Source organism: Piliocolobus tephrosceles, chromosome 16 (assembly GCF_002776525.5).
Source record: "Piliocolobus tephrosceles isolate RC106 chromosome 16, ASM277652v3, whole genome shotgun sequence".
Classification (NCBI taxonomy): Eukaryota; Metazoa; Chordata; class Mammalia; order Primates; family Cercopithecidae; genus Piliocolobus; species Piliocolobus tephrosceles.
The window spans coordinates 58,700,177-58,725,726 of NC_045449.1; the positions used below are offsets into that span (position 1 = coordinate 58,700,177).

General features: G+C 42.6%; 1 protein-coding gene across 1 annotated transcript in view; it reads right to left on the reverse strand.

The window, feature by feature from the left end:
- The window catches only part of GNA13 (G protein subunit alpha 13), a 47,278-nt gene extending 21,830 nt beyond the window's left edge, over positions 1–25,448 (reverse strand). Inside the window, exons 1-2 of the mRNA XM_023212033.2 lie at positions 24,473–25,448; positions 21,678–21,904 (exon numbers count right to left, since the gene is read on the reverse strand). Of these exons, the coding sequence (XP_023067801.2) occupies positions 21,678–21,904; positions 24,473–25,106 (861 nt within the window). The 5' untranslated portion in view covers positions 25,107–25,448. The remainder of the gene's footprint in view (positions 1–21,677; positions 21,905–24,472) is intronic.
- Positions 25,449–25,550: the final 102 nt, after the last annotated feature.

Here is a 25,550-nt window from a genome sequence, read left to right on the forward strand (position 1 = left end):
TTGAAAGTAAAACAATCTATATTACCAAGATAATTAAGTAGAGTTTCTTCTGAAACCTAAGTATACATGTGATTCCGAAAATGAAAGTATAATTCAAAGTTAATACCCAGTTTTTCTTTATAGAGAACCAACCAAGTGCTATAAAGAGCAGGACATCTAAATTAAGTACTAGTATACACAGCCTACTACAGACCTAGGCTATATGATATGGCCTATTGCTTCTAGGCACAAACCTGTATAGCATGTTACTGTACTGAATAGGGTAGGCAACTGTAACACAATGGTAAGTATTCGTGTATCTAAACATAGAAAAGGTTCAGTAAAGATATAGTATGAAAGATTTTAAAATGCTACACCTGTATAGGGCAGCGCCCTTATAATCTTATGGGGCCACCATCTTATATGCAGTCAGTCGTTGACCAAAACATCTTCCTGGCACATGACTGTAAATGTCTGTGTTCTAAAATAGCTAAGCCCAATGGTTTAAAATGGTTTACACACTTCCCATGCGTGTGTTAAGTCCTTTGTTTTGCAAGTTTGGAACATTTCAAAGAGGAAAAAGAATCAAGTGATACGAGAGAAAACTGGAAATCTAAGTGTATTCATACTTAATCACAACTGTGAGGACCTTTACTAGCATAAGGTTTTTATATACCTATAATATGCCTTTAATTTCCATCAGAGTTACAATCCCAACACAAATCCAGGTCAAAATGTTTTCTAAATATTCATTAGGCAGGACTCATTAAGCATATGATTGGGGAAAGCTATTCAATAGCAAAGTTATTACCTCGGTTTTAAAAAAGACCTAAGAGTTGGGTACGGCCGTGCACGCCTGTAATTCCAGCTACTCAGTAGGCTGAGGCAGGGGATCTATTGAGCCCAGGAGTTCTACACCAACCTGGGCAACATAGAGAGACTGTGTGTGTGTGTGTGTGTGTGTGTAAAAGAGACCTAGATATAGGCTTTTATCAATAATTCAAATACATATACAGTAATAATTTCAGTCCAAGTTCAATACAAGAGTAGGCTTATAATGGAGTCTATTCAGACGACTTTCCATCTAGCATGTACTTACATTAAGTTTTCAGCAAGAATTAAATGTCAAACATAAATAGATACAAAATGGAAAACTCTGGGGTTAAGGCTGGTTAATCAACCAAGACTTTTCGATTCAATCCAAGGATATGGCTAGTAAAAAGACAGAAGGTAATATTTGTTACTAATTACACTCAATTTCCCATCCTATCTGTCCTTTCTCTACTGTCTTTCCACATATTAACATAAAAATATGAAATATACCATGATATTGTTCTGCCCAGACTATTTACCTGAAATCTATTACATGCAATTCCTTAAAGACAGTAAATACAAAACCAGGCCTGGTTATATTTTAAGTTTATTCACAGCTTTGAAAATGATTTTAAAGTTAAAAAATCTTGGAACCATCTTATTTCAAACATTTGAAATATACTACCTCGAAGGCCTTCCCAGTCCAGAGGCTGGCTTACATAACAGCATACAAAACTCTCCTCCTGGTTCTCAGAGCTTACCATGGACCAGTTTCACTTCTTTTATTTAATGCCTTTCCAACATTCTCATTTTGCCTGGTTGTCACAAGGGACCTATTCTACCGGTTTTTATGTTGATATTGCCTTTTTTGCCCCATGGCTTTCTCTATGACTTCATCTTTCTCTGGAAAAAAAACACAGTACTAGGCTGGGCGCAGCAGGTCATGTCTGTAATCCCAGCATTTTGGGAGGCTAAGGCGGGTGGATCACCTGAGGTCAGGAGTTCCACACTAGCCTGGCCAACTTGATGAAACCCCATCTCTACTCAAAATGCAAAAATTAGCCAGGTGTGGTGGCTGGCGCCTGTAATCCCAGCTACTCGGGAGGCTGAGGCAGAAGAATTGCTTGAAACCAGGAGGCAGAGGTTGCAGTGAGCCAAGATGGTGCCACTGCACTCCAGCCTGGGCAACAGAGCAAGACTCCATCTTAAAAAACAAAACAAAACAAAACAAATCCACAGTACTTGATATGATGCATAGCATATGTTTTCAACAAGAGTAATACTGTCATTGTTATCATTAGAGCATAGTTAGGCTGGACACACTGGCTGACACCTGTAATCCCAATGCTTTGGGAGGCCAAGGTGGGAGGATCACTTGAACCCAGGAGTTCGAGACCAGCCTGAGCAAAAGAGCAAGACACCATCTCTAAATAAAGAGAAGAAATCAGCTGGGTGTGGGTGTGTGGTAGACCTGTAGTCCAGCTACTAGGAGGCTGAAGCAGAAGGATTACTTGAGCCCAGATGTGCAAGGCCATAGCGCGCTATGATTGCACCACTGCACTCCAGCCTGGGTGACAAAATGAGACCCTGCCTTTAAAAAAATAATTTTAAAAAATTACAGCATACTTAAAGTACCACCCGTCATGCCTTTCTGTTTAGTTCAGGAGGAGTAAAATGTTTAGTTCACGAGGAACAAAACTTATAGCCAACAAGCCATTTTCCTTTGCTGTGTAGATACATAAAAATTAAGCAGACTCCAAGTGAATACACAGTTCCAAATTTCTTGCCAGCAATTTCTATGTTTATCAGTTAAAATTTCCAAAAGAGGCCAGGCTTGGTGGCTCACGCCTGTAATCCCAACACTTTGGGAGGCCGGGGTGGGTAGGTCACAAGGTCAGGAGTTTGAGACCAGCCTGGGCCATATGGTGAAACCCCATCTCTACTAAAAATACAAAAATTAGCTGGGAGTGGTGGCGGGTGAATGTAGTCCCAGCTACTCGGGAGACTGAGGCAGGAGAATCACCTGAACCCCAGAGGCGGAGGTTGCAGTGAGCCGGATCACCCCGCTGCACTCCAGCCTGGGCCACAGAGCAGGACTCCGTCTCAAAAAAAAAAAAATTCCAAAAGAACTAAAATTAGTTACATCATAAACCACCCCAATATTTGAAAATTTCTTTTTCAAATTAAGTATCTTTTCAGACCAATGTAAGACAGTCTATAATAGCATGAGTAGAATACTACCTTTATCTCATTAAGTTATTTCAATGTTTTCTAGCATATACGCTACAAAAATAAATTACTGCACATGAAATAAGAGTGTTTTTGGAAAGAACTTATTACTTTATTCTAGAAATTGACTTTTTCTTGTTGCTGCTCACAAATTAATAATTTTCTCTTTGTATCAAGTTTTTGTGTTGGCTTTATCACCAAAATAATTTAAGGCTAATAATCTTTTTTTTTTAATTTTGCGATGGAGTCTTGCTCTGTTGCCCAGGCTGGAGTGCAGGGGTGCTATCTCGGTTCATTGCAAGCTCCGCCTCCCAGGTTCATGCCATTCTCCTGCCTCAGCCTGTGGAGTAGCTGGGACTACAGATGCCCGCCACCACGCCCGGCTGATTTTTTGTATTTTTAGTAGAGATAGGGTTTCACTGTGTTAGCCAGGATGGTCTCGATCTCCTGACCTTGTGGTCCTCCCGCCTCGGCCTCCCAAAGTGCTGGAATTACAGGTGTGAGCCACCGTGCCCGGCCCAAGGCTAATAATCTTAATGATCCAAGTATTCTAGGAGTATTTCCACACTCCTATCAAATGTTAACACAAAATGTACAATGCAGTTTAGTAATTCTCCTACTACATAAGTCACAAAAAAAGGACCTTACTGAAATGCTTCATCGTGGAGAAACAGAGAAAAACGTTTTAGTTGTATGTTTAGTATTTATTTTATCTTTTTGAGATGGAGTTTTGCTCTTGTTGCCCAGGCTGGAGTACAATGGCACGATCTCAGCTCACTGCAACCTCCGCCTTTCCTGGTTCTAGTGATTCTCCTGCCTCAGCCTCCTGAGCACCTGGGATTACAGGCATGCACCACCACGCCCAGCTAATTTTGTATTTTTAGTAGAGATGGGGTTTCTCCATGTTTGTCAGGCTGGTCTCCAGCTCCCGACCTCAGATGATCGGCCCGCCTTGGCCTCCCAAAGTGCTGGGTTTACAGGCATGAGCCACGGTACTTAACAAAATTAAGTACAAATTGTAAATGTGAGAAAGGAGTTTAATACTGCACAAATGGGTCAGCTCTGATATTATATATATTGCTGATCAAACAGGTAGCAACATGGTCATATTAAAGACATATTTGTTCCATGTTACCATTTAAACTTAAATAAGAAATCCACATCTATTTCTAAAAAATGCGTTGCTGTTCCTCTGAGAAAATCACCTCCTCCAGGAAATGCTAATGTTGCAACATTAAATTAACAGGATATAAAGTTGTACAGAAAGTACAAACAAGCTTATCTCAACAACCAACATTGTATTCAAATACTGGAAGGAAATACACCAAAATGTCAGCGGAGATGTCCTGAGGTGGTAGGATAGTGGCTAGCTGGATATTTTTCAAGAAACCATGTAGTTTTAAAATTTTAAACTTAAAAAAAAAAAAAAAAGCTAATTTAGGTTCTGGAGTCTGTAAGTCATTCCCTCAGAACAGACAAACCACTTTCCTACTCTTGAGTTTTCACATAATGATAACAAAGCTTCAGAGTTCTAAGCCTTGAAAAATCCCTCAAGGTTAAAATGCTTTTTTGAAAAGGGCCAATCATATATAATCCCATCAGCATAGCAAGAAATATTTAGCTTTGTCAGAACTAGAACCCTTCACTGTAAAAAAAAATTTTTTTTGATTCCCCAAAAGAAATGACTTCAATTATTAAAAAGGAAAAAAGAATATGCTGCTTTCCAACACAGGACATACTTCCCAAATGCAGTTTCAATTCCCCTAGTATCTAAACAGAAGGGCCTATAAGAGCGCTTCATAATACCCTGAAGTCCTCGTGAATGTACTCCAGACGGAAAATTCTGCTCTGTGATGGTGTGCTAAAAAATACCCTGTAAGTCAAACATGACACAATAATCAACACTAATTAATAAAGTAATTCTATGCATATGATCACAAAGCAGGTGCAAGGAAAACCCAGATGACTTTATTCCCAGTTTAGAGTTCAATCACTATCCCAACCAAAGTCTCTCCAGCAGAAAATTTCCACACAGCCTATAAGGAGCACTAAATACCTTCCCATCCTTATTCTTCAACCAGTCAGGCAGCAAAGCAGTCCAACTTCTAAATAGTTTCAAAAGCTGATGAATGTGAAAATTAGCTCAACATGTATAATGGCACATCAGCTCCTGTTTTTAAGTCCCGATCTGGTTAATTTTGTTACTAAGGAAGCAATAAAGCAAGGCAGCGGAGTATCAGACTTGAGCTTTGGAATCCTACAACCCGGAGTCTGAATCTTGGCTCTATCACTAAAACTAGCTGGGCCAGGCACGGTGGCTCACACATGTAATCCCAGCACTTTGGGAGACCAAGGCGGGTGGACTGTTTGAGGCCAGGAGTTCGAGACTAGCCTGGCCAACATGGCAAAACCCCGTCTCTATTAAAACTACAAAAATTAGGTGGGTGTTGTGGTGCATGCCTGTAGTCCCAGCTACTCAGGAAGCTGAGGCATAAGAATCGCTTGAATCTGGCAGACAGAGGTTGGAGTGAGCATACATTGTGCCACTGCACTCCAGCCTGGGTGAAAGAGTGGGACTCTGTCCCAAATAAATAAATAAATATATAAATAAATAAAACTAGCTGTGACCTTAACCTCTATGTGTCCTTCACCTCTGTGGCCCTATGCTCTATATACAACATGAACAGAACTCGACTACATGCTCTCTTAAGTCTTTTTTAGGTTAATAAAGAGTAATTCTGCACACTCTTGGCAGAACAGCTGCAGAAGTGCAGTATATGATCGCACTGATCATTTCATTTGCTCCCCACTAGATTGGGAGCCCCCATTAAGGCAGCCAGACGGGGCAGTTCACTTGGGTTGCTAGGGCCTAGTCTGGGCCAAGAACATAGCAGGGGCAGGTATTCAGCACATGTTTGCTGAAGAATCAATGAGTGCCATGTATATAACTGATCAGGTTATTACCCTAACTAAATTGGAAATGATCATAAATAAAATAATCAAGTACAAAGTGAAAAACTCTTCTGTATTTGCCTGACCTAACAGACTAACAATCTTATGAATATTTAATACTTCTGAGATTGTAATTCAAATAAACTGGTTAATATAAATACAATGTCCTCTCAAACTTTAAAAAGATCAGAAAAACCACAACTTACTAAGCCAGAGGGTTGAAAGTACTGTAAAAGGGACAAGAGAACAGTCAGCTTGACTTCAATTGAACCTTCTCCACTTCCTCGCCTCTCTCTCCTTTTAAGTCCTTCTAGGCTGCCATCTCCCTCAGCAGGGCACCTGCTGCCAGTCAGCATATGCAACTTTCCTGTGCCAAACATCAGTGCACATGTCATTCTTCCTAGACCTCTCACCAGCACGGGACACTGCTGACCACTTTTTTCTTCTTGAAACACTTTCCTGGCTTCCATGACATGACATGTTCCTAAATTTCTCCTACCTTTCTGGCCATTTCTGCTAGGATCTCCTCCTCTGAACATTCTCAAAAGATGTGGAGGTTTCTCAAGACTCTACTACTGTCAGACTGAGTATAGTGGCTCACTCTTGTAATCCCAACACATTGGGAGGCCAACACAGGCAGATTGCTTGAGCCCAGGAGTTCAAGATCAGCCTAGGCAACATGGCGAGACCCCGCCTCTACAAAAATGAAAAAAAGACTCTACCATGAGCCCTCATCTCTTTTTACACCCTTTCCCTGAGTAATCATATCAGAAAAATTATACTCAGTAATTGTTTCACAGACTTCAAATACCTCCTAGATACAAACACCTCCTGAATTTCTATCTCTAACCCCAAACTGTTCTGGATTCAAGACTCATGTATCAAGCTGTCTACCTGGTTATCTCCACCCAGACATCTCACAGAGATCTCAGCCTAGTACTTAAGCTCGTTGACTTCTGATGGGGTTATGCCCCAACAAACCCATCACTTAAGATGAAAATATCGTAAGTCAAAAACACATTTATGGCTGGGTGCAGTGGCTCATGCCTGTAATCACTTTGGGAGGCTGAGGCGGGCAGATCACAAGGTCAGGAGTTCGAGACCAGCCTGGTCAATATGGAAAAACCCCGTCTCTACCAAAAATCGAAAAATTCACCGGGCCTGGTGGCACGCACCTGTAATCTCAGCTACTTGGGAGGCTGAGGTAGGAGAATCGTTTGAAGCAGGTAGGCAAAGGTTGCAGTGAGCCGAGACTGCGCCACTGCACTCCAGCCTGGGTGACAGAGCGAGACACCATCTCAAAAAAAAAAAAAAAAGAAAAGAAAAAGAAAAAAAAACCCATTTATTTTTAGAGACAGGGTCTCGCTTTGTCACCCAGGCTTGAGTCACAGTGGCATAATCATGGCTCACTGTAGCCTCAACCTCCTGGGCTCAAGGGATCCTCCCACCTCAGCTCTGAGTAGCTGGGATCACATGCATACACCACCATATATACCCAACTATTTTTTTGTATTTTTAGTAGACACGGGGTCGGGCGGGGGCGGTTCTCACCATGTTGGTGAGGCTGGTCTCGAGTTCTTGAGTTCAAGCCATCTCCCCACCTCGGCCTCCCAATGTGTTGAGATTACAGGCGTAAGCCACCGTGCCTGGCCCCAAAATACATTTAATACATCTAACCCACCAAGCATCACAGCTTAGCCTAACCTCCCTTAAACATGCTCGGAACACTCACATCAGCTGATGGCTGGGCAAAATCATCTAGCACAAAGCTTATTTTATAATAAAGTGTTGAATATCTCACAACGTTTACTGAATACTATACCAAAAGTGAAAAACATAATGATTGTATGGGTACCTGAAGTATAGTTTATACTAAATGTGTGTTGCATTTGCATCACCATAAAGTAAAAAAAAACATAAGTCAAACCACAGTAAATCAGGGACTGCCTATAACCTAAACTCTTAATCATCCCCCTCAAATATCATTCTCCCATGATCCTGTGATTTGAGTAAATAGCACCAATATCCACCTAGTTGATAAAGCCAGAAACTTGAGTCACTCTTAATATATGCCTTTCTCCCCTACCCCACATTCAGTCTATCAGATTCCAATGATTTTCCCTACAAAGTATATCCTGAATCCATTTTCTTCTCTTATCTCTATGGCCACCACCTAACAACAAGCTGCTTGCTCTGCAATAGTCTCCTAACTCTGGAACTGGTTAGAACCAAAAACAGTACCTGGTGCAAAGGCTCTCCCTCACTCCCCTCTAATTTCCACACAGCAGCCTGAGTGATCCTGCTTAAAATCCTTTGGTGGCTTCCCAAGGCAAAGAAACCTCAAACTCCTCAACATGGGCTACAAGGCCTGGCAGTCACAGGCTGCTGCCTGCCTCCTCCACCTCAGTTCTCCCTCACTTGCTCCTCCCTCCTGGCCTGGATCACGTTTTCTGACCCGCAGTAAGTTTTTCTCCAACTGTGCAGATGGTGCTCATTCTGCCTGGAGCATTCTTCCCCCTCCTTTCCTGGAGGACTTTCTCATCCATGGGATCTTAACCTAAATGTTGCCTCCTCAGACTATCCTCCTGGTCTCTCATTGTTTCTTTTCCTTCAGAGCATTCACCACGTGTGTAATTACATATTTGTGTGCATATTTCATTACTCTGACTAGCATCTAAGATCAACGCAGGGATTACTTTCATTTGGTTCATTAGCAAACACCTAGCCCACAAAAAGGTAACTGACTCATTTATAGGTGTTCAGTAACATGTGACTGCATGGCTGCTGAAAGCTACCAGTGAACTGTTACCAGACCTGTTTCAGAATAACACATTTCCTGTAATTCACTACCTAGGGCTTTCTTGTCCTCATCACTTTTTACATTCGCTATTTACTTTCCATATAGAATAAACTATAATTACATACAAAAATATCACATGAACATATTCTCATTAGAAAAAGTGTTTCTACAAAATGAAGCTTTTTAATAAAATACTCTTTTTCAAAACAAAAAAAAAGATATAGTTAAGGCCAACTGTGCAAAATACTATACAACAAGGGGAACCTTGGTTCTCTTACTAAACTATTAAACTATAGCACCAACTTTAAAATTGGTTGCAACATTTAATCATAACATACCATAATTGGAAAAGTCAAGACAAATATTTTTTTCTTTGAGAGGAGCAAATTTGAAATTTGCTAATTTTGCTCCCTGAGAAAAAGTAGATATCCTCCAGACTAACTTTTTAGTTGGTTTTTACACAAAATAGAAGTGCTGAGATCTCACAAAAAACATGGAATCTAAAAAAAAAAAAAAAATTCTGTATTTTGTCAACATATGAATTTTTTTACCTTGGAAATGAAGCTCTAATACCCTCTTTAACTAAGTACTCTCAACGCCTCTGCCAAGTCACAGGGCAGAGAAATGACAGAAAGGGAAAGAGTATGTCTGTGTGTGCATGTGGAAGGGGTGTGGGGAGCACCTCAGAGACAAAGGTGAAGGAAGAGGGGACGAAAGCAGCACATTCAGTGGGAGTGGTGAGCACTGTGCACCTGAGCCACTGGTTATCTCCCCATGCCTCCAGCAGGAAGATAAATGACTTGTCTCACTCTGGTACATCTGAGGCATTTCAGGAACACATTCTCCAAACAATCAAATAATTCTGGCTACAAATCTCATCGTGATAATGAGAAGGATCAATACTGGTTAGTTTCACCAACCATCTATACAACAGTCTATTATTTTCAAATGACATTTGATTCTTTAGAGTTGTATGATTTTACATTTAGAAAGATACACAAGGACTAGCCATAAAAATATAGAGCTATTGTTTGTAAAATGTTTTCACTTGTTTAAAAAGGCACTGTGAAAAAATGAAGAACCAACCAGCTGTGGTGGCTCACGCCTGTAATCCCCTCACTTAGGGAGGCCAAAGCAGGTAGGTAACCTGAGGTCAGGAATTCAAGACCAGCATGACCAAAATGGAGAAACCCTGTCTCTACTAAAAATACAAAATTAGCCAGGCATGGTGGCACATGCCTGTAATCCCAGCTACTCGGGAGCCGGAGGCAGGAGAATTGCTTGAACCCGGGAGGCAGAGGTTGCTGTGAGCCAAGATCGTGCCACTACACTGCAGCCCGGGTAACAAGAGTGAAACTCCATCTCAAAAAAAAAAAAAAATGAAGAACCACATCATAAGTTTTTGATCTAAAAATCAAGCACAGTGGTATCACTAGGCAACAAGAACTAACATAACAAGGTGGCCGGGTGCAGTAAAGCCTATAATCCCAACACTTTGGGAGGCCGAGGTGGGCAGATCAATTGAGGTCAGGAGTTCCAGACCAGCCTGGCCAACACAGTGAAACCCCATCTCTACTAAAAATACAAAAATTAGCCAGGCATGATGGCGCGGGCCTGTAGTCCCAGCTACTTGGGAGGCCAAGGCAGGAGAATCACTTGAACCTGGGAGAAGGAGGTTGCAGTGAGCCAAGACTGCACCACTGCACTCCAGCCTGGGCAACAGAGCGAGACTCCATCTCAAAAAAAAAGAACAAATGTAACAAGGAAAACCTCAAATCTCTCTTCAGCATGTGGTCCTACAGACAACATACAATCTAATAATAAAACACAAGTAATATATTCTACATTATTCAGAATTTTTTATATTGGTAATCAGGTTTAGAGAGTAAATCAAATCAAAGTTTACAGTGCTTTATTTTTCTATGAAGCTACTTAGGTGCATAAAGACCATTAGGAATATTAATAATGTTAATAATATGGTTAATACAATATAGGTACTGTGGGGCTTTACATGGGTGATCTCATGTCCTCATCACAATAATAATAGTAGGCCCCTAATAATAGATCATCCTCATTTTACAGTTGCAGAATTAGAAATTCAGAGAGGCCGAGGGACTTGCCTGAGCTCACACAGTGAGTGGCAGCCAGAACAGGAACTCTGGCTGCTGCCTTACTCCACGTTATCCCACAGCATGGCACAAAACCAAATCCAATCTTAAGGCCATCACGTGAAACCAAATGTAAAAATGTTTTACAATATATAAAATCATTAAGTTTGAACATGTTTATTAATTTTTTTTTTTTTTTTGAGACAAGATCTTGCTGTGTCTCCCAGGCTGGAGTGCAGCGGTGTAAATCTTAGGTCACTGCAACTCTGCCTCCCAGGCTCAAGTGGTCCCCTTGTTTCAGACCCCCGAGTAGCTGGGACCACAGGTGTGCACCACCATGCTGGACTAATTTTTGCATATTTTGTAGAGACAGGGTTTTGGCATGTTGCCCAGGCTGGTCTCAAACTTCTGGACTCAAGCAATCTGCTCACCGCAGCCTCCCAAAGTGCTGAGATTACAGATGTGAGCCACTATGCTTCGACAAAATATGGTTATTGTTTAATTTGTATGGAAGACAAAAGCTTTTAAAAAGTCACAGCACAACCAAGCACACAGATTTTACTACTTAGATTAAAAAACAAAATATCTATAGGCCAGGATTGATAAAAAATGAAAACAAGAACAAAAAACAAACAAAAATCAACAAAGACTTCCACTGAAGTATTCTGGATCTACTGCAGAATAGATGGGGATGAAAAGTTTACCCACTGAAGGGATTTAAAAATCCTTTCGAGGCTGGGCACACTGGCTCATGCCTGAAATCCCCCCACTTTAGGAGGCCAAGATGGGAGGATCATTTGAGGCCGGGGAAAGGCCACCCTGGTCAACATAGTGAGACCTTGTTTCTGCAAATAACAAAAAAAACTAGCCGGGTGTGGTAGTATGTGCCGGTAATCTCAACTACTGAGGAGACTGAGGTGGGAAGATTGCTTGAGTTGGGGAGGTCAAGGCTACATACGGTAAGCCATGGCTGTGCCACTGCACACAGGCCTGGGGAACAGAGCAAGACCCTGTGTCATAAAGTAGAAAAAAAAACTACTTTCAACTCATTTTGCCAAAAGAAGAGTGATTACATTTGGAAGATTAAAATAAACAGCTACCATCAACCCAACAGATCAGTACTTTGGCCAAGTGCACTAAAGTTCAGTTTCCAAAACAAAACTATTTTCTTGATCCACATCAGCTCATTCTATGCTCTGCTAATGTGGCCATAACAAGTTCTTTTGAATAAAAGGCATCTTGCAAACAAGACAGGTTCACAATATAGACAAAAGTGAATAGTATATAGCTAGGGAAAAACGAAATACTTTCAAGCAGTGAAATAAAAATCACTTCTAATTTCCAGAAATACACACTTAAAAAAAAAATTAGGTCACTTTTAACTGGAATAAAAATTTGTGATAAGCCAGGCATGGTGGTGACTCACGCCTGTAGTCCCAGCACTGTGGGAGGCCGAGGTGGGAGAATTAATTGAACCCAGGAATTCAAGACCAGCCTGGGCAACCTGGCAAAACCCCATCTCTTAAAAAAAGGAAAAAGAAGAAAAAACTTTGTGACAAATTGCAGTCTCAAGTGCTCATAGGCAGTATGAAAACTGTGACATGATTACACGGGAAGCATTTCAAAGGAGTTCACAAAAGGCCGGGCGTGGTGGCTCACGCCTGTAATCCCAACACTTTGGGAGGCTAAGGCGGGCAGATCACTTGAGGTCAGGAGTTCGAGACCAGCCTGGCCAACATGGTGAAACCCTGTCTCTACTAAATATACAAAAAATAGCCAGGCATGGTGGCCCATACCTGTAATCCCAGCTACTCGGGAGGCTGAGGCAGGAGAATTGCTTGAGCCTGGGAGGTGGAGGTTTCAGTGAGCCAAGATCACGCCACTGCACTCCAATGCAGGCAACAGAGTGAGACTCCATCTCAAAAAAAAAAAAATGTTCTGGTGTCCTCTTTTCTAAAACAAACTCAAATCTGACCAATTACATATAAGACAGGCACTAATTTCCAAATTGCACTATCCTAGAAAAATGTTGGCAATCTCTTTCAGCTAACTGGTTGCCACTAAACTTCTATTTTTCAGAATACATTAAAAACTGTGTTCAGACAGGCGCACGGTGGCTCACGCCTGTAATCCCAGCACTTTGGGAGGCTGAGACATGCAGATCACCTGAGGTCAGGAATTCGAGACCAACCTGGCCAACATGGTGAAACCCCATCTCTACTAAAAATACAAAAATTAGCTGGGTGTGGTGGTATACACCTGTAGTCCCAATTAATCAGGAGGCTGGGTCAGGGCTTGAACCTGGGAATTGGAAGATGCAATCAGCTGGGATCATGCCACTGCACTCCAGCCTGGGCAACACAGCAAGGGTCTGGGGGAAAAAAAAAAAAAAAAACCTGTGTCCACTGATGAAACAAACATCAGTTGAGAATCACTATTACAGTTAGTTTTCAAGGAGGTAAAGATTCAAACTGAACCTTTACCAAGCTGAATAGTGATTAGGATAAAATGTACCATTCAGAGTTAGTAAATTTACTATTAAACATCGCTTAAGATTACTTATATCATAACTATAATAAAGAAAACATGGTACAAGGATATTAGGAAAGTTCAGGATATAAAAATAACTATGTGACTATGAGCGTAACACCAAACACTCTTAAATAAAACCTAACACGCGCTTAAAATAATGTGCTAGAACTTAATAGGGGAGTGTTAATTATTTGTATGTATGGGTGGTGGTCAGAAGTTGGGAATGAAAGACAAGAAGAATGCTCCACAGATGCCATGTCTGAGTGACAGTAAAATGGTTTGGTGGCCAGAGCTGTGGACTAGGAGTCAGCAGAATGGGACTGCGGTGTCTATTCTATTATTATTTACTAGGTCTGTGAATTGAAGCATCTCAACGAATCTTTCTGAGTCTCCATTTTTTAATCTGTGAAATGGGCATAACAGTATATCTTGTTTTGCTTTTTTGGGGGACCTGACACTCCAGGATTCTGTCTCCTTTTTAAATATAGAACTATATGATCATGAATGTGATAGGGCTTTGAAAAGTGCAAAGCAAATGTTATAAAACATAAAGTATTAAACAGTTATTATATTAAACAATTATTATAATTATCAGTACTATGAATTTTATTTTTATTTATTTTTGAGACAGGATCTCACTGTTGGCCAGGCTGGAGTGCAGTGGTGCAATCATGGCTCACTGCAACCTCAAATTCCTGGGCTCAAGCGATCTCCTTCTCTCAACCTCCCAAGTAGGTGGGACTACAGGCACGTGCCACTGCACCTGGCTAATTTTTAAAAGTATTTGTAGAGACAGGATCTTGCTATGTTGGCCAGGCCGTTCTGGAAGTCTTGGCCTCAAGCAATTCTCAGCCTGAATTAATTTTCTGAAGAAAGAAACTGGCACCTGTTTTGGGCTAACAGGACTGGACACCCCAACTTGGCTGGCTGCTGCATATCTGTGAAAGTTGAGCAGGGAACATTCAATCCAAGGAGTCCTTTGGCCATTATGCTTTTCTTTAAAGTAAGCTCACAAACCTTTTTCCTGGGTTAGGTTCACACTCTAGGCAAAGAGTTCTGAAACTAAAGTCTACTTTTCAGAACAAAACTATTTACTTGTTCCACCTCTTAGTTGTTTAATAAACATTTTCAGAGAATCATAAATTATTGTGCCACTAGTTTTGTTTAGCAATAAAAGGTAATATAGAAAGCAGCAAGTATTTTCCAATTCCCCTTTAGCACCAAGAACCCAGACATCCTACAGCCTGACAAGTTTTCACCCAAAAAAATGCAAACATGAAAATTTCAACATAATAGAATACATCAAATGATATCACCTATGTGTGCATGCACACACACCTCACAAACTTGTATTAAAACCATAAGTGTAAACTTAAAGGAACTGACGGAAATTTTAAAAAAGAAATTAAAAAGAAAAAAAGAAAAACCTTTGTGTTTAACGTAAATAAACATAAAGCTCTGGGTTTACAAGATTTGGATAAAATGTAACCACTCTGACATCTGATCAATTTCATCACAAGGAAATTAAACTCAATTTTAAAATCTCTACTATCTCTGGCTGGGTGAGGTGGCTCACTACTGTAATCCCAGCACTTTAGGAGGCTGAGACAGGAGGAACACTTGAGTTCTAAGGTTACAGGGAACTATGATCACACCACTTGCACTTCAGCCTGTTTAACAGAGTGAGACTCTGTCTCTAAAAACTATTAATAAAGTAAGATAAAAATTTCTACTATCTCTAATGTTATATATAATCTTTATTTTATATGGGATGAAATATTTAACACTAACCCTAGAACCAAAAGATACCCAATAGGTTTTCAGCAACTCAAAGTCCTTGCTTGACCATACTTATAGAGAAAATGGACCAATCATCTAAAAGAAACATAATATTTTACAACTGAAAGTAGCAATTCTTTACTATTTAAAGCAAATCCAAATTCACGTTAATTTATAAATAAATAACTCTGATTCTTTTTTTTTTAAGGGGGGGGCTGTCCTCACTATGTTGCCCACATTGGACTTGAATTCTTGAGCTCAAGCAATCCTCTTGCCTCTCCAGTAGCTGGGACTACAGGAGCTTCAAATGACTCTTGATTGTATTATATTTCTTTTTTTTTTTTTTTGAGACGGAGTCTTGCTCTGTTGCCCAGGCTGGAGTGCAGTGGCCAGATCTCAGCTCACTGCAAGCTCCGCCTCCCGGGTTTACGCCATTCTCCTGCCTCAGCCTCCCGAGTAGCTGGGACTACAGGCACCCGCCATCTTGCCCGGCTAGTTTTTTGTATTTTTTAGTAGAGACAGGGTTTCACCGTGTTAGCCAGGATGGTCTCCATCTCTTGACCTCGTGATCCGCCCATCTCGGCCTCCCAAAGTGCTGGGATTGAATGTATTATATTTCAAATACACGCTGCAGTGCAAATAAATTTTTTTAAAAATTAGCTGAAACTGAAGTTTCTAGAATACTTAGTTGGACCTCAGCTTTTTACATGCCCTTCATGGAGCTAAATGGTTACCTTGTTACACAGATTGAGGGAGTAAATCTCTGTGTTAATGAATACACTACCTTATGGGCTTCAAGAAGAATAACATCAGGCACAAAAAAAGAAAAGAATTAAGTCTAACTGAAGGTACCATGATTAGCAAAAACAGTTTGGTTTCAGGAATTGCAAAGACAGACTGGCCATTACAGGAAGCTGTATTAATGCTGACAATGTTAAATTGTTTACAGAAAGTAGGAAGCTGTGGGATATTCCTCCCACTGTCATACACTCTGTCCAGTCCTACGTAACCAGTGTTGCTTATACTTCTCAATAAGCGAATACAAATTAAACAAAAAAATTAGTTGGAAATGACTCCTAGCCATTTTGTTAGTTTTCATCCATATCTCCAATTGTATCATCCAGCCAACCCCTGACTCCCATCTCTTTATTCATCTGAGTTACCAAACTATCTAGTTATTGTCACATGAGAAGGTTTCCTAAAACAGGGTAACTCAAAAGTGCAGTGGCAGGCATACTGAACGTACAGCCAAAGTAGAGTATTTTAAATATTTAATTCAGTACTAAAAGAGACCACTTCTTACAATATATTATCCTCAATGTGCTAATTTATAATAACTAGAAAGGTACCTTAAGTTATAACAAGAATGCGAATCTTGTATTTTTCTTTTCCACAGTAAGCTATTTAGCTGACCCATGATGGAACTAACCAAAAAAGGAAATGTTTGCCTTTGGGAACTCAGAAAGAAAAACATTCATGTTTACACCCAAAGTTATTACTAACAAATGAGTAGCCTGCTAAAAACCTAAGCTGTGTTATCAATACCCTATCCCTTGTCCCGAAAATTGATTAAAGGGCAGTTGTTCATCTTAAGCAAAATGTTAAGTCATGTAGAGCCTTAAAACATGTCAGTTTTTAATTTTCATTAATAAGTTTAATAATCAAATCATTAGCTGAAATGAAAAGGTTAATTTTAATTTTAGTTACTTTATCTGCTAACCTCTCCTATTTCTTCTGATGTTTACCTTTCCTAACCAAAATTCAAAAATATGTTGCTAAACATAACAAAAACACATTCCAAACTCCCCCCAAATAAAAATTATAATTATACAAGAACTTTCCACTTCCTAGAAAATTAGGAAATGGTTACAGAAATAATCTATATTTCCCAAAAGGAACTTTATGTAGAATTAAATTATATTATATATTTTTACACTTTTATATTTTTGAGACAGGGTCTCACTCTGACGCTCAAGTTGGAGTGCAGCAGCATGATCCCCAACACTGCAACCTCCACCTCCTAAGTTCAAGCGATTCTTGTGCCTCAGCCTCCTGAGTAGCTAGGACTACAAGTACATGCCACCACGCCTGGCTAATTTTTGTTTTTTTTTCTTTTTGGTAGAAATGGGGTTTCACCATGTCAGCCAGGCTGGTTTCCAACTCCTGACCTCAAGTGATCTGCCTGCCTCAGCCTCCCAAAGAGCTGGGATTACGGACATTTTACTTTTTTAGAAGATCTCTGTAATTAAGAATGTCTGAAAAATGAGGAAATAAAAGTGTCAGGCACTACGCTAGTGGGAGAGAAAAAGACAAACAAGGCATACCAAAGGACGTCTACATGACTGACAGCTACACATGAAAGTTGTAACTCTAACACACATAATGGGTACCGTGAGGAGTGACAGAAGCAAGCATGCTAGCGAAAGCAAAGGACACAGAGATCTCCATTCTAGCCAGGAAGACTGGAGATGTTTCAAAGAAGGAGACATAGCCCCTAAGGCACTGGTCCTGGGGAAAGGGAGGCGGCATAGGGCAAATTCATCCAAATCACCTGTGGCTATTTGCTAAAAATACAGATCACTGGGTCCCATCCCAGAATCCAGAATCAGATCCTCAGGTATGAAGTCTGAGCATCTACTTGTTTGTTTTAACAAGCATTCCAGTCCATTGGGTCCGTGGGCCACAATGAGTGTGATTATCACTGCATTAAGTGAAGGGCAAGACCTAATAACAGACAGGGTAAAGAATAATTCTGGCAGAGGGACTACGCATGACGAGAGCTATAGAAGCAAAAAATTAGGGTATGTGGGAATCAAGAGATTACAGAGTATGTCCAGTGGCCTAATGAAATATATTGGTGGAATCACAGGTAAGCTAGCTAGAGTCTGGACTCACACAAAGAAGCTGAACTCTGTTCTGGAGGCAATGGCAAGCCACCAAAGCTTTCTGAGCAAAAGCAATGCTGTGTTTGAACAAGACTGCCTTGGAGTCTAAGCAAGAGGAAGCAGGACAACAACATGGAGGGAATGAACACAAGACATGATACAAAGGTAGAAAAATCAGAACTTGGGGAGCTGCTGCATGTAGATGAGTAGATGGAACTGATGATGACTTTGAGGAAAATTTTAAGTAAGCCAGTGCCTGACACTATGCCAAGCACCACAGCACATCCAAGGGTTTAAGAGCCACTAAGTCAACATAATAATGGAGCATCTATGTGTGTCAGGTGCTATTAACAATGCTGAAGCCATGGGCCGGGCGCGGTGGCTCAAGCCTGTAATCCCAGCACTTTGGGAGGCCGAGACGGGCGGATCACGAGGTCAGGAGATCGAGACCATCCTGGCGGAGCTTGCAGTGAGCTGAGATCCGGACACTGCACTCCAGCCTGGGCGACAGAGCGAGACTCCGTCTCCAAAAAAAAAACAAAAAACAAAAACACAATGCTGAAGCCATGCACAGTGGCTCACACCTGTAATCCCAACATTTTGGGAAGCCAGGGCAGGAGGGCTGCTTGAGGTCAGGAGTCCAAGACCAGCACTGGCAACATAGCAAGACCCTACCTCTACAAAAAGTTTTTAAAACATTAGCTGGGTGTGGTGGCACACACCTGTAGTCCGAGCTACTTGGGAGACTGAAGCCGGAGAATCACTTGAGCCCAGGAGCTGAGTCTACAGTGAGCTATGATCACAACAGTGCACTCCAGCCTAGGCAACAATGAGACCTTGTCTCTTAAAAAACAAAAGCAAAGAAACAAAAAACAATGCTGAGCACAGACTCAGGAAAAAAGAATCTCTGTCCTCCAGAAGTTTAAAATTAGATCTTGCTCTGTTCCTCTTTTCTTGTCTCTACTTTTCATCATGGAAAAAAGTATTTCTGGAACTTATTTCTCCTCATCTTTGAGGACTTCTTTGCTCCTTAAGCATCAAGTGGCTCAAGTCAACAACAAGCAGGTCCTCATCCTGAATGGTTTTACCTATTCGTTCTTAATCACAAAGATATACTTAGGGATGCTTTCTCAACGATGATGACATGACAGTCCTGATGTTAGACAGTTAGATGTAAGCTTCCAAATTAAAAAACTGTCCATGAAACCCAATTTTAATTAAACGGACTTAGGGCAAATATGGAACTTGCCCACAGAGAACTTCCAGGTATGCAGTTCTTCATTTATTCATTTAATCCATATGCACTGTACGCTTATTACAGATGAATGTTTCTTCTCTGACCTGGAAGGATGAATAGAGCCTGAGAAAACTGAGTTGAAAGTGTGTGGTTTGTTGAGAAAATGAACTAAGAAGAAAGGAGATTAAGCAGCACTTAAAAACAGGAGGCAGATGGCCAGGCACAGTGGCTCACACCTGTAATCTCAACGCTTTGGGAGGGCGAGGCAGGTGGATCACCTGAGGTCAGGAGATTGAGACCAGTTTGACCACCATGGAGAAACACTGTCTCTACCAAAAATACAAAATTAGCCTGGTGTGGTGGCGCATGCTTGTAATCTCAGCTACTCAGGAGGCTGAGGCAGGAGAATCGCTTGAACCTGGGAGATGGAGATGAGCCAAGATCGCGCCACTGCACTCCAGCCTGGGCAACAAAAGCAAAACTCTGTCTCAAAAAAACACAAAAAAACAAAAAAACGGAAAACAGGAGGTAGGGTGATGGGCGATGGGAAGGAGTATATGGAAGAACTCATGCAAGCAAGTCTACCAAAAATAAAGTAAGAAACATTCATCAAAGGACAAAACTAATCAGAAATCTGGGAATTGGATGGAGGTCATTTGTCAAGTTAAATTCATCATTTTCAACATGCAATACTGGCAGCTATTCATTTTAACAACAATGTAAGACAGAAATAAACACATTACTTGAAAAGACAAGGTACAAACATGATAGAAGAGAACTATACAAGACGGTAAATAATCCAATGCTAGTTGAATGACAGATATAAAAGCTATAATTCAGATATAGTAAAAATTAAGGTGTCAGTTTTATAAAAAGCTATCATGAACACTTTCCTAGAACTTTTAAAAGGCAAGACTGCTTCTAAGTAGAAATAACAGCAAGGACGGCTGGTTGTACATCACCTTGTAGCCACACCCATTAATGTGGATTAATGTTGGTGACATCATCAAACAACTTCCTAAGCAGTTTATTTATTTACTTTTTTGGAGATGGAGTTTCGCTCTTGTTGCCCAGGTTGGAGTGCAGTGGAGTGAACTTAGCTTACCGCAACCTCCGCTTCCTGGGTTCAAGCGAGTCTCCTGCCTCAGCCTCCTGAGTAGCTGGGATTACAGGTGCCTGCCACCACGCCCGGCTAATTTTTGTATTTTTAGTAGAGATGGTGTTTCACCATGTTGGCCAGGCTGGTCTCGAACTTCTGATATCAGGCAGGTGATCCACCCGCCTCAGACTCCCAAAGTGCTGGGATTACAGGCATGAGCCACCGCGCCCAGCCAGCAGTTTTACTTTTAACTGTGACTCCATTTTAATCATATTAGAGTAAAACACTTCAGATCTGAATTACTTCCAAATGGCATACAGTCTAGATTTCTATCACTGCTGGAATCTTTCTGGCCTTTGGCAAATAAAACCCAATCACAGCATTCACAGTTAAAGTACCGAACACTTGATTAAAAATCTGTTTCAACTGTATTCTGTATTTTTAACCTGGACTGGATACTTTTTTTCCAAACCTGTCTTCAATGTTGTGTAACAGCTACAAAGTATTTTATTAGTACTCCTTTAAGGAAAAAGAGGAAAAATGCCTGGTGCAATGCCAGCAATTTGGGAGGTCAAAGTGGGCGGATCACTTGAGGTCAGGAGTTCCAGATCAGCCTGGCCAACGTGGTGAAACTGCCTCTACTAAAAAGACAAAAATTAGCCAGGTGTGGTGGCATGTGCCTGTAGACCCAGCTACACAGGAGGCTGAGGCACGAGAGTTGCTTGAACCCTGGAGGCAGAGGTTGCAGCGGGCCAAGATTACACCACTGCACTCTAGCCTGGGCAACACAGTGAGACTCCATCTCAAAATAAACCCCAAAAAAACAAAAAAACAAATTTCTGAGGCTACAATTTTGGATAGATACATTATATTATGGAAGTCAGTGAAAAAAGTGTGCTAAAATCAGATACAGGTTGAGCATCCCTTATCTGAATGCCTGGGACCAGAAGTGTTCTGGATTTTGAATTTTTTCAGATTTTTGAAATATCTGCACACACATGAGATATGCTGGGAGTGGGACTCAAGTCTAAACTAGAAATTCATTTATGTTTCATATATACCTTAATTTTATGCACTATTTTTACAAGTAGTCATTACAGACTAGAACACATTAGGTCTGTCCCTTAGCCTCTCAGTCTGTTCCTCCAACTCAAATAGTTTGAGATTTGAGAGCATTTCGAATTTTCGCATTAGGGATGTGCAACCTGTATTACTAAACGTCGTTAAAATAAAATCACACGTTTTAAAAGAGCAAATCTCTTACCAGCTGAAATTCTCGACGCCGGTCATAGGCATTCTGTATGCCGCTGTCTGCCCATAATGCTCTTATAGCAGGAAGATATTGTAAGAAAACCCTTGTTTCCACCATTCCTTGGGCTGCCATGGGGGCCCGGGTATCAAACGACATCATCTTATCTCCATGTTGTTGGTTTGAATTATCTCCCCAGGGAATATGAAGCTTCTCTCGAGCATCAACCAGCACCCTCATACCTTTGTTTAAAAAGAAGAAAAAAAAATGTATGGAGAGGAGTCATTACATATTATCGTAAGTTTTTATTTCAGTATTATTTCCTTATACTTCTGAATTATCCCAGACAAATCTTCAAAAAAGAAGACCAACATCAAAAAGAACTTCTCAGAGGTTAAAAAAAATAACAGTTGCTGACTGTCTCAAAATTAGAGCCTTGAAAAGCAAATACTATTAGGACAATTCCTCTTTCTGAAGGATTTTTAACATGTTCCAATTTATAAAATAACTTCTGGGGTAGAAGGTAGTCAAAAAAGAACCTAACTCAAGAAGGAAAAAGAACTTATGCTGCACAGACCAATGTCCAAGCTCACAAGAAAACAGATACAACCAAGATTTTACCAGCCTAAAAGATGTTCATTTATGAAACACTAAGAACCAACTATTATATTATAGCTCCCCGTTCTGTTTGTTCCTTCAGCCCTGTAACCCAACATTGAGTCTTCTAGGAACACATTCAAAATTTAAAAACTTCTTCCAGCCCAAGTTTCAATCCAGTTTAAGTCACAGGATGGCCTTCAATTTCCCTAAAAGGGAGGAAGAGCAACTGCAAAATAATACAAAATTGGACTCCAGCTCACAGAGGTTAGTTCAAACTCATTTTTCATTATCACTGATTTACTACTTTCATTACCTTTGATCAATCTGAGCAGTCACTTGGCTATTAGGAAGTCATCTGTTTGAATAACTGAAAACCTGGTGCTTTCTGGGTGTTTTTTTTTTTTTTTTTTTTTTTTTTAATAGAGACGAGGTCTGGCTATGTTGCCCAGCTGGTCTGGAACTCCTGGGCTCAAGCCATCCTCCCACTTTGGCCTCCCAAAGTGCTGGGATTGCAGGAGTGAGCCACCACGCCCAGCCTGAAAAACTGTTCTACTGTCAAATTTCATGTCAACTCGGAAAAACTAGATTCCTGACGACTTACATCATCTCGCAATCAATGCTCAAGTAGATCACACTTACAACTCAGTGTACATTAAGAACGAGGTGTTTACCTGGCTCACAATCAGTTAACATGCTGATGCTATTCATTAACATAATTCCTTAAGTTCAGCTGTATCAGGTTACAAAGGTTCCTTCCAATTAAGGACTGTCAAGGCAGAGTCTGCAGCCTTGAAAGAGACCTTAATTAGTTTTGTGCTAAACATTACAGTAGGATAAATACAACTGTTCTTTATAGTTTAACTGCAGAGGCACTAGGGCTAGAGCGGGCTGTGGTCTAGTGATTCTCTCTAGTTCATTACTCCACAATGCCTGGCTCTTCAGGTAGTTTTTCCTTTACCCAAACGCTGGAAGCGGGGGGAGCAGGGGTGACATGAAGAAGTCCCTTATGTACTTCCTGACCAAAAATCCCGCTTACAAAGACCTGCAATCTGTAGCAAAGTCCTAAACTGCTCCCCAGATAAAATAAAATCCAGATGCACCTGAGGTACCAGGCTCTGCACCTAAATTCTGCCAAAATGTCTTTTCTATAGAACACACCTGACACACAGAAACACGAGTGTTAATTATCGTTCAAATGACAAAAACCGTCTTTTTGATTTCTTTGAATGCCCAGAAAGAAACAACTTGTTTTTCACTTAAGAACAAAGTTTAATTTTAAAACTACTGTCAATAAAGGGCAGAACCAATTATCTAACTCAACACTCATTCATTGTCTCCATCTGTACAGGATCCACATGACTTTTAGGCCAGTCTTCTTACCACTACATTTCATCTAAACAGAACTAGTGGTACTCCCTTCCCGCCAGCCCCCAGTTACTTAGCGAAAAGGAGAGTGGAACATGTTGCACAGAAATTACACGTAAACATCCTACCTGACCATGACACTGGGGCGAAAAAGCACAGACGCTACTTTTTCAGACTAACTGTAAGGGTCCATTCTCTTCTGATTCCAGTACGGTCAACCTGACACTCTCTCAAGTTTCATATCCTTGCTTAAAAGGAGGCTGTCACCCTACGCCCTTGACAAGAAGTATCGGGCAAAAAGTTCCCTTATTGCGACGGTTCCAGAACTCCCTTGCTTAGGAGACTGCCAAGGAAACAGGGAGTTGGGAGCGCATGCGACCCCATGTGACTCGGGTCACCCAGCGGGGTAACGAGGTTCGGCCCACATCGCCCGAGCAGGGGATGGGGGTGAAGGGGCTGGGGCTGCTGTGGGTCTTCCTGCCTCATCCGCAGCGGGGAGGACAGAAGAGTTCTCCCCACACCCCGAGGCAGCACCCAGCTCGCCCCACTTCCCTCTCGCAGGGGGCGAGACCAGGACGCGGTGGGGGGTGGGGGAATGGCCGTGACGCCCACCGGGGAGACAAGGGGGACAGCAGGGCGACCCCGAGCATCCTCTCGCCTGGGGAGCGAGGGCATCCCGGACGGGCAGGGTCGGTTCCCGGGGCGCGCCCCCTTCCCGCCAGCCCGCCCGCCGGGCCCGGTCCTCCGCCAGCGACAGAGCGGACGAGGGCGGTGCCCGGCCCCGCGCCCGCCGCCGCCCCAGCCCCCTGGCCCCTAACCCCCGGCCCCCGTTCCCGGCCCGGCACCTTTGATCACGTTGCTGTAGATGGTGGGGCGGAACTCCTCGCGCGCGCGCTGGTCGAAATCCTGCCCGTGGATGATCCGCATCTGCTTCAGGAAGGTGGACTTGCCGCTCTCGCCTGCGCCCAGCAGCAGGATCTTCACCAGCCGCTTCACGTAAGTCTTTTCCCGAGACAGGCATTTGTCGATCTCCTTGGACTTGCGTTGCTGCTCGGCCTCGCCGCTCGTCAGCAAGCAGCCGGGGAAGCACACGGACAGCACGGACCGCGACGGCAGGAAGTCCGCCATCTTGCCGCCGCCGCCGCCGCCTCGGCGGGCCCCTCCGGCTCCCTCCACCTCCTCCTCCGGCGGCGGGCGGCTCCGGCACCGCGGCTCGAGGGCGGGGTGCGCGGTGGCGGCCCGAGCGCGCCCAAGGAGGGAGGGAACCAGCGAACTGACTCGCAGGGCGGGCCGGGCAGGGCGGGCCAGGAGAGCGGGGGAGGGAGGGAAGGAGGGCGGGCCCGGCCCGGGAGGGGCGGTGGCCCCGGAGCGTGCGCGCTCCCGCTGCCTCCCGGGGGCGCGCGCGCACGCCGTGGCCGCCGCCCCACCTCCCGCCTTGGACGGGGAGTCACGCGCTCGATGTGTCGCTCGGGTGCCCATGGGGAGGGATGAGGAACCGCGGTCACGTGGGCCGGGCTAGGGAGCACAACTTTCTGTTTCCCTTTCACGGTCTGAACCTACTTGTGGGCAGAAGGGCTTGCCTGAGCCTGGAGGCCGGAGACCAGGTCCCGGACGCGGCTGTTTGGGCTCTCACTTAGCCGCCCTTTCTCCCGCGTTGTGCGCCCGCTGCCCGCTGTTACCGCCCACCCGACCCATTTCGAGGCCACGGACTTGAAAGTTATTCGAACAGAACAGCTGGCGTGAGCCTGGCGGGCCTTTGGTGCATTTTCTTTATTTCATTTTATTTTTTATTTTTTGAGACGGAATCTCATCCTGTCGCCCAGGCTGGAGTGCAGTGGCGCGATCTCGGCTCAGCAACCTCCGCCCCCCAGGTTCAAGGCATCCTCCCTCCTCAGCCTCCCAAGTAGCTGGGATTACAGGCGT